Source organism: Engraulis encrasicolus, chromosome 6 (genome assembly GCF_034702125.1).
Source record: "Engraulis encrasicolus isolate BLACKSEA-1 chromosome 6, IST_EnEncr_1.0, whole genome shotgun sequence".
In the NCBI taxonomy this organism is placed as follows: Eukaryota; Metazoa; Chordata; class Actinopteri; order Clupeiformes; family Engraulidae; genus Engraulis; species Engraulis encrasicolus.
In genome coordinates this window covers 38,247,139-38,261,287 of record NC_085862.1, presented here as the reverse complement: position 1 = coordinate 38,261,287, position 14,149 = coordinate 38,247,139, and the positions used below count along the sequence as shown (strand labels likewise).

Below are 14,149 nucleotides of genomic sequence, written 5' to 3'. Positions count from 1 at the left end.
ACATAAGTGGCTGTTCAAGATAAAGGTTGCAAATTTAGCTTTAGGGAAACAATGTTGTATCTGTCTATGTAAAAATCTATGGATTATAGATCATTTTGTCACACACGGATACCATGGATTCATTGAGTACCCAACGTGTGTGCGTGTGTGTGTGTGTGCAGAGCTTTGCCTGGTCATCGTGCTCCGAGTGGTCGGTGGGTCTGCGTGTGCCCTTCGTGGTGGACGTGTGCCCCATGACGTTCGAGCAGCTGGACCTGCTGCTGCGGCAGGTGAGCGAGGGCATGGATGGCAGCTCCGACTGGCCACCGCCACAGGAGAAGGAGTGCATGGTGGTGGCCACCCTCAACCTGCTGCGCCTACAGGTAGGAGGGCACATCTGTTCTGCTTGTCTTGATCTTGTAATGTCTTTTTTTCTTTTACTGTCTTGTACATGAAATGCTAAACAGATGTTGCTCACTGCCTCTTGCCTCATTAGACATGACAAATCAAATGTTAAAAATACATCATGTGAAGACATGGTCAGTAAATCTCGTTTTGATTTTGAGTCAGGCCTTGAGGTATCGTTCTGCTCTGATCTGATGCAGTATCCTACGGTCATATTTTTTACCATTAATACATTTGAAGACTCTGTGACCATAGCAATTTAATTCAGATGCAGGATATATGATATTTGAGAAGAAACAAGGTTTGGGTTCCCTCATTAAAATGACACAATAGTCTGCAGGAAAAAATGTTGATGTTGGTTATATGATTTGATTTGATTTCCTGCTGAGAAGCTTTTTCAACATATCAGGTGTTGCTATGCATGCAACATTGCTGATGTCCCGAAATGTGAATGTTCAGAAATGTACCACTTAATAAGAGCTACCACAACACTTAGTTGCCCTTGCCATACAACAGAGCACAGCCGTTTGGTATTCTGTTGTACAAGTGAAAAAAGTTGTGAAGAACTTGGAGACTGGCAGACATTTGTATATTACTATGGAAGAATGGTTTCTTTTCTGCTATTTTTATTCTGCTAGTGTTTTTGTCATGCATACCAGACATTCGCAAGCCAGCATTGGTGTATTTGATTTGGCAGTAGAGATGGGGAATAGCAATGGCCTGCTACTTGGTACCCATGCCAGACTGCTCCCAGGACTTTATAAAAGGGATTCTGTGTGCCTGCACATAAGGGACCTGGTCCAGCAGGGCTTGACCCAGTTTTTATTTTCCATAGTTGATGATCAATATGTCAAATTTAACACACTGGCTGGCCATGTCTCTGTCTCCTTCATACCCCTGTCCATTCTATTTCTATCCACTCAATCTCATCACTTTTGCATCCATATTTTCTTCTTTTCCCCAAACCCTTCCTCTCTTGTCTGCCACCTGTCCCTTCCTGCACATTCTGTCTGTCTGTCTCTGTCTCTGTCTCTGTCTCTGTCTCTGTCTCTGTCTCTGTCTCTCTCTCTCTCTCTCTCTCTCTCTCTCTCTCTCTCTCTCGCTCTCTCTCGCTCTCGCTCTCTCTCTCTCTCTCTCTCTCTCTCTCTCTCTCTCTCTCTCTCTCTCTGTCTCTCTCTCTCTCTCTATCTCTCTCTCTCTGTCTGTCTGTCTGTCTGTCTGTCTGTCTGTCTGTCCCCTTCCTATTCTATTCTCCAACTTATTCCCCATCTCCTCTCCACCTCTCCTCCTCCTCCTTCCATCCCTGCAGCTCCACGCGGCCATCAGTCACCAGGTGGACCCTGAGGAGCTGGGTCTGGGCCTGGGTAGTGGGCTGCTCAACAACCTGAAGCAGGCGGTGGTGACGCTGGCCAGCAACGCGGGCGTGCTCAACACGGTGCAGGCGGCTGCCCAGGCCGTGCTGCAGAGCGGCTGGTCCGTCCTGCTGCCCACCGCCGAGGAGCGGGCACGGGCGCTCTCGTCGCTGCTGCCCAGCGCAGGTCAGACTCACAACCCACTCATGAACATTTGGAACCCGAACCCTTGCCTGAATCCAGGTTTTGTTAAGTTGCTTAAAACAAACATATGCCACTTTATCTTTTCAGGGGATCTAGTCAAAGGTTTTGTGTTATGAGTGCAATATCTACAGTTGTTTCAACAAAAATGTATACCTTTATGGGATTTCTATTTGTATCATATGAAATATGAAATGTAACAACATTGCCTTTCCAATTATGATGACGATGATAATGATAAGTTAGAAAGACACTGAACTTAGTGGCCAAGACTGTTCGTTGGGCTGACCATTGCTTCCAACAAATGACCCATATCTGACAAATTGTAGATTTTATATACGGTCATGCTTGGCAGAAGTGCTCATTGATAATTTCGCATTACACATGAGACAAGACCAGTGAGCAAGTGGAAGCACTGTGTGGCTTGCTCATTAGCAGTAGGGTCATTTCAGTAGAGGACCGTGTGCATAAATACAGATTTAGTCACCCAATGTTTTATTGCAAGCCCTGAGGACAAAAGGTTTCTCACAGCCCTATACCAATTTAGCATGTACTGCAAGCACTCCAATTTGGGTCAGTGAACAGCGTTCAGCAATCAGCCATCTAATCTTAAATCCTTCTTGTTTAGCGTGGATATCTCATGCATGGTAACAGGAAGGGTAATAACAACCCAATTTTAAAGTTTGAGACAGAATTAAGGAATTTCCCAAAATAGTGGGCTGTTCCGTTTTTAGGTAGGCTTCAATTTACACCCACCCCGGCTCCCAGGCAGCCATGGTCTAGACAAGGGTTGACCACTGTCAATACTGAAGTGCACAAACATGATATCAGCTGCTTATAGCAGGAGGGTGCAGTCATTCGATACTTACAGAGGATAATGTGTTTCTTCAGCAGTCACATGGAGAAGCAGTCACTGTTGTTACGCTCATGATCTAAATTCCCCTGGCTACTTGCAGAAAAATGACATTAGCAGTGCATGAACAGAACAGAGTATATGCAATACAGTGTGTATGTTTATTACAGTCATGTGTTATTGTCGCTTCTGATTGCTAAAGCTCTTTTTTTTTAGCTTAAGCAGCCAAAAGCATACCAAATCGTTAACACACCCGTCATATTACTAGTGAAAGCCTACTAGCACACATTGCAGCATCTAGACACAGACAGCAAAAATAAAAACAACACACTTTGCCTCGTGGCTTCTCCATTCAAAAAGGATGTCATTTTGATGAGGTGAGAAGAGTTCTGCAAAAGCAGCCAAAGTTCCGAAAATGTGCTTTAGCGAACAGAAAAACTGTAATTCAGCTGTGTGTGCGCGCGTGTGTGTGCATGTGTGTGCTTGTGCGCACATGTGTGTTTGTGCGCGTGTGTGTGTGTGTGTGTGTGTGTGCACGTGTGTGTGTGTGCACGTGTGTGTGTGTGCACATGTGTGTGTGTGCGCACATGTGTGTGTGTGCGCACATGTGTGTGTGTGCGCACATGTGTGTGTGTGTGTGCGCACACGTGTGTTTGTGCGCACATGTGTGCTTGTGCGCACATGTGTGTTTGTGCGCGTGTGTGTGTGTGTGTGTGTGTGTTTGTGCGCACGTGTGTGTGTGTGTGTGTGTGTGTGTGTGTGTGTGTGTGTTTCTGTCGGTTAATTCATGTGTGTTAATTTGTGTGTGTGCAGTGTCAGGTAATGAGATGAGTGTGAGCCCTGGGCGGCGTTTCATGATCGACCTGCTGGTGAGCAGCCTGATGGCAGACGGGGGGCTGGAGTCCGCTCTGGATGCTGCCATCACCGCAGAGATCCAGGTCAGCCTGAACTCATTACACAACACACACACACACCACCGTTTTTATCCTTCCTCTTGTTCCTCTCTGGCTTACACTTCTTTCTGTGAACTCAAATATAATTTCCCCCTCTTCTCATCTTCCTCCTCCTCCTCCTCCTCCTCCTCCTCCTCCTCTTCTGCGTCGTTTCTCTCTTTCCCACCTTCCTCCTCCTCTGCAGGACATCGAGGCCAAGAAGGAGGCGCAGAAGGAGAAGGAGATCGATGAGCAGGAGGCCAACGCCTCCAGCATGCAGCGCTGCCGCACAGCGCTGGACAAGGACCTCATCAACACCGGCATCTACGAGTCCACCAGCAAGCAGAGCCTGCCCCTGGTGCAGCTGGTCCAGCAGCTCCTCAGGTGAGGCCCTCATCCTAGAGTATTGGTTATAGCAGCTAATCGGGTACATACATGTCCTTATAGAAACGTTACAAGCAGAGCCTGCCCCCGCTAGAGCCTGCCCCTACTAGTGCATCAGCTCCTCAGGTCAGTGAGAGCCTCACCCTACAGTATTTCCTACCAGAGCCTGCCGCTGGTTATAGAGTATTTACCACCAGAGCCTGCCCCTGGTTATAGAGTATTTACTACCAGAGCCTGCCGCTGGTTATAGAGTATTTACTACCAGAGCCTGCCGCTGGTTATAGAGTATTTCCTACCAGAGCCTGCCGCTGGTTATAGAGTATTTACTACCAGAGCCTGCCGCTGTGTCAGCTGCTCTAGCAGCTACTCAGGTGCCTGCATGTCCTTATAGAATTGTTCAGTGGTTTTCAAAGTGGGGGCCGCAAAGGGAGTGCTATGGTTGGCAGGAAAAGTACAGAAAACATGCAATAGATAAATTATAAGTAAAATAAACATTTCCACCTGGTAAGGGATGGATGGATCTCTGATGGAAAGTCTGCTGTGACTTTTATGACTTTTGTGACTTATGTCTCCTTTTGTCGTTGGAAAGGTTTTGGGATGCACCAACTCCATTGAGTTGTAAATGGGGGTACGCAGGAAAAATAATAGGTTGGCACGGCTTATGGGGGGGGCGGCATAGCTGGAATCTATTGAAATATGAGTAGTTACTAGGTCAAGGTCAAGGTAAACTTTATTATCCCTCAGGGGGAAACTCAAGTGGTCAACATTTCACATCTCCTCAAGATATACTACAACACATAGACAGTAGACGCTGGACATACCACATTAAAATAAATAATATTTATAATTACAATTTTTAAAAATAAAAATGACAATAGGAGATAAAAACAGAAAGTAAAAACAGTGCTGTGTAAATAGATAAAATGCATTAAATACATTAGGGCAGGTGAGAGAACTAAAGTGCTGAAGTTGCTTTGGGCCTGCTGTTATATAGCCTGATCGCTGTGGGTACAAATTACTTTTGATATCTTACTGTCCTGATTCTGACTCTCCTGTTCTTTGCAGGAGTCGGTCATTTGAGCTAGTGCTCCTTTGGGTAGAGGGGATGTGTAGGGTCAGTTAAAATTTGGTCCATCTTTCTTAAAATAAGCTCGTTGTACAACTATACTGAAGATGTCTGGTCAACACGAATCACCCTGCTGGCCGACTTAATGATGCGCTGCAATTTTTTGTGGTCCTGCACATACATATTGCCATAGACACAGATGAGTCCAAATGATAAAATACTTTGTAAAAGTGATTGGTAAAGTAATTGGAGAATACTGCAGTCTAGTTTAAAATCTTTGAGCTTCCAAAGAAAGAACATTTTTCATAAAATAGTTGGTAACGCTTTCTTGTACGGTACAGTAATTACTGTGTACTTTCTGGTTAACAACAGGGTTATAGAGAAAAGTTACATGGTATCGAGTAAATAGGAGGTGATTACAAATTAAACACCATGTAATACAAGATTTACTAAGAAACTATGATGCCCACACCCTCCATCATCACTACCACACTATAACTTGAACATTATAATTTCGAGAAGATGTTTTGGAAGAGGCTACAAAGCAGCCTGTATGCATAGTAGAGCTCATAGTAGAGCATGCCCCTGGTGCAGCTGGGGGAGCTGTTATTCAGGTTGGTGCCCACAGTGAAATCTCCTTGGAGACCCCCACACTGGAATAGGTTCTAGGTTATCATCACTATTCTTATCAGGAATGGGGACAGCCCAAACCCGATAAGCTGTACCGTCTGAGCAGGAAGTATGAATTACGAAAATCCCAAATCCAGGAAACACTCCCATCATAATTTTTGTGAAGATTAAAAAAAGTAATCTTGCATAAGGTTGACCATATTTTTTTGTCCAGCAACTACTCGGGTGCCTAAACTTAGCTTCCTAGGGCACCCCCCACGGCCTATCAAGCAGGGCAGAAGATGGATAGAGGCCACGGAAGATTATTATTATTTTTAGGGATAGGGAAAGCCCGGTCCAAATGAGATTAAGACCGCTCGCTGTGTGCCTAAAACTATGCATGCAACTGCGTGCGACCAAGTGCACATACTTGCCTCAGGACGACTAAAGCACTTTGCATGGTACTGGCGGTATCATCTAGGGGGCAGATTGCCAACGGAGCTCTCATTAATGTTTTCCTCCATTGTTTGACTCAAACGCAAACTCAACATGGAAGTTCTGAAGATCGCCCCTCACGGTTTTGAGAATATTGCACCGTGCGCACGCATCTGCATACATTGTGACAAGTGCTCTACTGCATGCTCTATTGCAGTTGGAATGCTATTCATGCTTTATACTCTGTTGCTTTCATTTTCAGCACCTCCTTAAGACTCTTGAGCAACCGCCGAGCAACAGGATGCAGAATAGGATGCATATAGAGAGAGGGACATTATTATTATTATTATTATTATTATTATTATTATTATCAGGACTGGGGACAGCCCAGCTCCAGATATACTTGCAGTCTGAGTGCTCTTTGAGATGGTGGTATGAATCAAAGCCAAATCCAATCATTAGTGTTATTGTGCAGATTAAACAAATGATCTTGAATAAGTCAAGCATAATGTTCATAATGTTGTCTAACAGTTACTGGGGTGCCTTAATTTAGTCCTCCAGGGACACCCCCCTAACATCCACACACAAGGGGTAGAATTGTATGTAGAGTGTAGGGCAGTGGTTCCAAAACAGTGGGTCGAGACCTGTGGGAATTATGCAAGGTGGGGAGTTGCAATAATATTCTTTGGTCCAAAATGGGGTCCCAGCAGAAAAAAGTTTGAGAACCACTGGTATAGGGAGAGGGATAGGACTTTATCGTTTACTGTTATTTTTAGGAGCAGTGACGGCCTGGCCACAGATAAGCTTTGGGAGTGAGGACTTGGGATTTGATTCATGCTTCCTGCTCACAGCACTGTAATCTCAACACAAATATTGAAGATAAACAAATGATATTATGTAAATGTTGCCGTCATTAGCGTCATTTCATCACTTTATATTACTGGGAACTGAATCATTTCCAAAAGCACTTATTCAGATCCATAGCTCCATCCATGTTTCCCTCTGTGCATGCTTACAGACTTTGGAAATTGCACTGACTTTCCTGGCAAAGGATGTATTGAGTTACAGTGAATTGTGTATGTGTATGTGTAAAGACTTTCAACTTTTGTGTGTGTGTCAGCCCAATGTGATTTCATGGGCTGCAGGAACATCGCCTCCCAGACCTGGGGAAAAGCTATTATTTTAGAGGAATTTGCCAGTGAATGAAAAATGCACAATTTTTCTTTTAATGGCCAAGCCTTCTGTCCAGTGACCTTCATCAGGACTCAGTTGAACTGAGTGTGCATACATTTTTCATTCACAGTTTTCATTTTTCAGAGCGCGGAGTTATTCGTTTCAATGGATGAATTTGCCTGCAAAGAACGTAAATAATTTTGCTACAGTGTAACTCTGCATATACAGTATACGTTCTCCACTCATTTGTCTACCTGTACTTGTGTATGATTTCCTCTTCTGCAGGAACATCGCGTCCCAGACGATCGCGCGGCTGAAGGAGGTGGCACGGCGCATCTCCAACTGCCAGGACACGGAGCACGTCAGCAAGGAGCGCTCGGCCTCCCTCGACCTGCTGCTGCGATTCCAGAGGCTGCTGGTCTGCAAGCTCTACGTCCGCGTCAGCAACGGAGACGTGGGTGGATACAGTGAGTATTGCGTGCGTGTTTGTGTGTGTGCACGCACGCATTTGCGTGACCGTGGGTGTGGGTGAGAGACAACAGACTCTGATGGAGTGACCATCACTAGGGTTGTGGGTGTGCTCTGACTTTCAAAACTAACTTTCAAGCCTGGCTCAATCTATGGTGTAGTGGTGTGAGCCCCAGTTTTGGTACCGCAGAAATCTCTGGTTAGAGTCCTGGGGAGACCACTCCACTCCCCTTTGCTACAGTGTGTGTGTGGTTTGCAACCCGCTGATGCCTCATCTTGCCCATCACTTCCTCCTCCTCCTCCTCCTCTGCTGGGTGTGCTGTTCTGTACTGAGCTGCACATATGCTTCATAATAATCTGCTGACCAAAGCAGCCTAGCCTCTTCACTGTCAACTTCCACAGCTGTTCTCGTCAAGTCAGAAATGAAGAGGAGGTTGAGGAGGTAGAAAAGTACAGTGTGGTCTTTTCCTGACGAGACGAGTGTCTAACCAAACCCACCAACTCACCGTTCCCTCAGACAAGAAAAGTATGATCTAGTTGTGTTTGTCTCTGCCATGGCAGAAAGCTGGTGCTATTGTGCTTTTACTAGATTGAGGCCATGTACATGACTGATCTCTCTCTTTCTTTCTTTCTTTCTTTCTTTCTTTCTTTCTTTCTTTCTCTCTCTCTCTCTCTCTCTTTTTCTTTCTTTCTTTCTTTCTTTCTTTCTTTCTTTCTTTCTTTCTTTCTTTCTTTCTTTCTCTCTTTATTTCTCTCTTTATTTCTCTCTTTATTTCTCTCTCTCCCCCTCCCTCCCTCCCTCTCCCTCTCCCTCTCCCTCTCCCTCTCTCAGCCCTGTCCGAGTCTGAGATGTTGGGTGTGGGCTCTCTGCTGAAGAAGTATATCGCTCTGCTCTGCACGCACATCAGTGACATCCTCCCCGTAGCCACCAGCATCGCCTTCAGCAGCCACCGACACTTTTCGGAGGTGTCCCACGTCATCGAGGGAGACCTTACAGGTAACACATGGACATGCAAGGTTTGCATTGGTATTAAATAGACGCCCCATTCTCAGTCATGCCTCAAATACCTGCATGCACATTTTTATAGGTACAGGATATGATTCCAGCCTACATTGATCTTAGTGTGCACACATCGTTCATGAGGCCTATGTTTTAGGTAATATTTGTACTTGTGTCAGAATTGATCTAAAATACACATGGACACGCAGTCGTTCACAAAATGTGCCCAGGCACACGTGTTTCCTACAGCAAGCATGTCCTGGGCTTTATGATGCCCATTACCTTGCTATGGTGGGGGACTAACCGCTGTTTTCCTCCTGTCCTGCAGGGGTGCTGTTGCCTGAGCTGGTGGTTTCCATCGTGCTCCTGCTGACGCGAGACTCGGGGCTGATGCAGGAGACGGGCTCCATCCCGCTGCTGGCCGGCCTGCTGGAGCACCTGGACCGCTACAACCACCTGGCACCCGGACATGAGAGGGACGACAACGAGGACTTGGCCTGGCCCGGACTCATGGGTACACCAACACGAGACACTATATTAATAGGGCATGATGTGATGGGAGTTGGAAATGAAATGAAGATGGAGAGAGATGGGCAAAGCCAGCAACTATGGATCCTATTGAGTGGGAAGTTAGTGTGGAGACCGGTGTATATCTCAAAGTGAAGTGTCTTAGCCTTGTTAGGATGAGTAAAAAAGTGAAAGCCCATTGGGAAACTCCAACTCCCATTGTCATTGTGACACAGCACTCCACAGCACACAAGTGAACACTGCACACTGCACACAACTAAATTGCATTTATGCCTCACCCGTGCAAGGGGGCAGCCCTCAGTGGCGCCCCATGGGGAGCAGTGCGGTGGGACGGTACCATGCTCAGGGTACCTCAGTCATGGAGGAGGATGGGGGAGAGCGCTGGTTGATTACTCTCCCCACCAACCTGGCGGGTCGGGAGTCGAACCGGCAACCTCTGGGATGCAAGTCTGACGCCCTAACCGCTCACCCATGACTGTCCATTTTTCATGGATTTCCCCAAAGAGTTTCCAATAACTAGCTCTAAGTGTAATTAATAATTGGATACACTTTGGAAAAATGGGTGTTACTCGTCCTAGCAAGGCTAGGACACTTCACTTTGAGAAATACCCAGGGTGTTAACATGTCATTGCAGGAAGTTACGAATATATTGGCTTGAACTTCACGCAGGGAAAGGCTTCCAGATTTCATCGACTATATTTCCATGACTGAGTACATGCATAATGGTGTACATTATATGTGATAAATGCTGAAAATTCAGCAAATAAAAAGTCCGGCAAAAGTTGAGTTTGGAATTTAATTGAATGCGTTTTTCGTTTCTTCTATTTCAGGGTCTTTCTTCCATGGGCTGAGTTCCAGGAACAACGAGGAGGTATCTCTGATCCGTAAGGCCGACCTGGAGAACCACAACAAAGATGGCGGCTTCTGGACCGTCATCGAGGGGAAGGTGTACGATATCAAGGACTTCCAGGCCCAGTCTCTGACCGGGAACAGCATTCTGGGTAGGATTATCAGGAAGTCTTTTGAGTATCAGGTGTCATACAACTCTTGAAATAGCCTCTATGCCAAGCCCACACCCAGAAATCTGAACTCTCTTTAATGGATTGCTGTTTTTCACTGCAGTGTCTGTGCAGGTGGATGTAATGTGCCAAGAGCATTTAGATTTTTTTTTTTTACCTCTGCCAAGGAGGAGTCTTTGGTTGCGGGTCTGTCTGTTTGTCAGCAGGATAACGCCAAAAGTCATGAACGGATTTGGATTAAATTTTGTGGAGTTGTTGGAAATGACAAAAGGAACAAGTGATTACATTTTGGTGGTGATTCAGATCACTGTCCTGATCCAGGATTTTTTTAAAAGATTCTTCACCATTGTGGGATAAGGGGAATTTCGGCATTCCAGTTTATAACTCCACAAAAACAAGGCAGAAAGACTTGAAATGAAAAAAATAGGGCGTAATTATGCAGAGGTTTGCACTCTGAGTGCTTTTACTTTTGTGGATGCGTTTTCTTATCTCTGTGTATGCCGTATCTCTGTCCACAGCTCAGTTTGCAGGAGAAGACCCAGTGGTGGCTCTGGAGGCTGCTCTGCAGTTTGAGGACACCAGGGAGTCTATGCAGGCTTTCTGTGTCGGGCAGTACATGGAGGTAGGCATCTATCCACGTGTCTGTGTGTGTGTGTACTAGCATTGGTCAAGCATGCCTGTATGTGTTGCATTGGTCAGTGTGTGTGTGTGCGTGCGTGCGTGCGTGCGTGCGTGCGTGCGTGCGTGCGTGCGTGCGTGCGTGCGTGCGTGCGTGCGTGCGTGCGTGTGTACTGTTCCGACAAAACAAAGCCTGTCACAAACTATTTCCGAGACTCCATCTGGGATTGCTGTGGTGGCAGTGTTGCATAACTGAACAGATCATTTTAATCTTTTGTCATCATGGGGCTGCGCCTAATTAAAATAACTCATTTTTTCCCCCAAAGCTCTTCGAGGCACAAAGTTATGGATTTATAATGCATCAGCTCTTTTGTCAGCATATGTTTAGATTACTTCACTAGTGTGTCTGAATTCTGCCTTTTTCACGTAGGCCTACCCAAGCATCATTACGAATAGATTCAATGCTTGTGGGTCGTTCCTCACCAATTTACGTGTACTTAAACTGAGATTTCAATCCTTTCTCTTGAATGTCTAAGGAACACCCAATAAATGTAGAATTTTCAGTAAACAATTTTTTTGAGACCCAAGTGCACCGAGATTTGTTCATTTGGCGTGGAATGACCCTTTTGCAACTCTGCACGGCGCATGCACACGCTTGCACAAGCAACATCATCAGCGATCACTCATACTGAGTATGACTGTCCTCCTGACAGAGGGTCTGGTCAGTTGGTGGGTTGACGCATACACGGATACACGCGCAAACTATGACCAACCCTGACTAAACCGTCTCCTCTTCCTGCCCTTCTTCCCCCATCACCCCTGCCCCTGCCTCCTCAGCCCAACCAGGAGATGGTGACCACCCCTGACCTGAGCAGCCTGTCGTCCCCACTGATCGACACGGAGAGGAACCTGGGCCTGCTGCTGGGCCTCCACGCCTCCTACCTGGCCATGAGCACCAGCCTCTCCTCCATGGAGGTCGAGTGCGCAAGTGAGTACAGGGATCGCACATGCACGCACGCACACACACACACACACACACACACACACACTTGCACTCACTGGCATCTTCAATATCCATGCAGGAGAGCTCACCAAGAGTGCATTACAAAGACATGCACACACACACACACACACACACACACACACTTGTGGTACACATTTGATGGCCTGCATGAAGATTAAATATGCCAGTGAGTACATCACCAACACACACGCACTTGCACACTTTGTGACCTCTCCTGCATGGAGCTAGAATATGCCAGCCATCACCAACATTCACACACACATTTACATAGTGTCATCTCCTTGATGGAGTTTGATTTTGAGTGTGTCCCCAACACACACACACACACACACACACACACACACACACACACACACACACACACACACACACACACACAGACACATACAATTGGTACAAAAGCCTGTCTACAATTCTAAATCGATTACCACCCCCAATCCCCTCGTTTCAAACCTTTCCACCCTGTTGTTGGGATTCTGAACTTTTAGACAAGAAAACAATAGCGGTTAAGTCTAAATTTGGGACTGTGAGTGCTGACTGCAGCATGGTAGAGTCAGTGCAGGGCTCCTGATGATTGATGTGTTCTGGCCGCTTCCAGCTGTCCATGTTTTTATTCCGTGGTGAGCTGTAGCCTTGATGTCTGTGTGTGATCTGGGATGTCTTTGTACTCCTGTCAAGCCCTAATACCAGCAGTTGAATTGAACACAAGCCTCTCTAGTCTGAAGCACAGATTTAGCCCCTTTTGTTTATGGTCCTCTTGGGGGGAATTGCTCTTTTCAGAGCCTCTATTCTACAGCTTTGTCCTGTTTGAGGGGAGAGCAAAGTACATGGAAAGACATCAGTCACAGAAATGCCAAAAAAATACTATGTGCATAAGGAAGAAATTCCATGGGTAGCAGTATAGATGGAATAATATATGTGTGCGTGTGTGTTTAAGGATGCTTGCTATGTACAGTCTGCTTTGCTCATTATCTGAAAGAATGAATTGAAGCAATATGCGATGCCTTATTTGGTCAAGAATTTTAGTTATGTGTGCGTTACCCTTTTCTATCCATACCTCATTTTAGATATATTCCCATATGGGCAATTTGCTTTTTTTGGTGAAAGGTCTTTTATGGAAAATGGAAACAAACGTGTACGTTTTGTAACAGCCATGTGATTGAATATTTATGTATGTTAAACCAAGTTTGTATGTGTGTGTGCTTTTGTTATTGCGGAAATATAACTAAATGTGCTTATCTACAAATCATGTAATTGGATGAAACGTACAGTACAATGCTTATGTACAACTTCATATCTCTGTGTGTGTTTGTGTGATTCGCAGAGTGGCTCCAGTCGTCCATCTTCTCGGGCGGGCTGCAGACCAGCCAGATCCACTACAACTACAACGAGGAGAAGGACGAGGACCACTGCAGCTCGCCGGGTACCACCACGCCTGACAAGACCAAACTTTACTCGGGACGCATCACGCTCAGCGACCACGCACAGCCCTTCCTGCAGGCCATCGCCGACAACACCACCCAGGACCACACCGTCAAGGTGCGGGAGAGATGGCCAGGGGACATGGGGAGGGGTAGAACTAATGTTGCTACAGATGGAAGAGGATGACGTTGTGAAGATGCATCAAGCTGGCTGAGGGAATGGGGATGGCTAGTGTTGGTTGGAGACATTTGATACATTGACGCTAGTGGAAGAGGTTACATTATATGCAGGGCTCTAAATTAACTTTTCTCATTACCAGCCAAAATGGCTAGTCGATGTTAATCTTAAAGGGGGATGCCACTATTTTGGGGCTTAATACAGTTAAAATCGTTGGCTGGGGTTTATAAAGGTGGTAAAGTGTCTTATTTTTCATGTGAAGCGTTGTCTTGCTTTAAAGACAAGTTAAAAGAGGGAGTATGTCGCTAAGCTAGTGAAAGTCAATGCATCCATGTAGCATTGCTACATGCTACACGGATCCATTGACTTTCACTAGCTTAGCGACATGCTCCCTCTTTTAACTTGTCTTAAAACAAGACAACGGCTTACATGAAAAATAAGACACTTTACCACCTATATAAACCCTGGCCAACGATTTTAACTGGATAAAGCCCCAAAATAGTG

At 45.8% G+C, this 14,149-nt stretch overlaps 1 protein-coding gene across 5 annotated transcripts in view; it reads left to right on the top strand.

The window, feature by feature from the left end:
- Positions 1-14,149, top strand: part of herc2 (HECT and RLD domain containing E3 ubiquitin protein ligase 2) — a 124,218-nt gene that overhangs the window by 29,166 nt on the left and 80,903 nt on the right. For all 5 annotated transcript variants that reach the window (XM_063201519.1, XM_063201517.1, XM_063201516.1 and 2 more), the window contains 11 exons: positions 162-362; positions 1,694-1,922; positions 3,604-3,728; positions 3,928-4,106; positions 7,675-7,856; positions 8,690-8,854; positions 9,186-9,371; positions 10,216-10,386; positions 10,923-11,026; positions 11,860-12,010; positions 13,371-13,585. In XM_063201519.1, the coding sequence (XP_063057589.1) occupies positions 162-362; positions 1,694-1,922; positions 3,604-3,728; positions 3,928-4,106; positions 7,675-7,856; positions 8,690-8,854; positions 9,186-9,371; positions 10,216-10,386; positions 10,923-11,026; positions 11,860-12,010; positions 13,371-13,585 (1,908 nt within the window). The remainder of the gene's footprint in view (positions 1-161; positions 363-1,693; positions 1,923-3,603; positions 3,729-3,927; positions 4,107-7,674; positions 7,857-8,689; positions 8,855-9,185; positions 9,372-10,215; positions 10,387-10,922; positions 11,027-11,859; positions 12,011-13,370; positions 13,586-14,149) is intronic.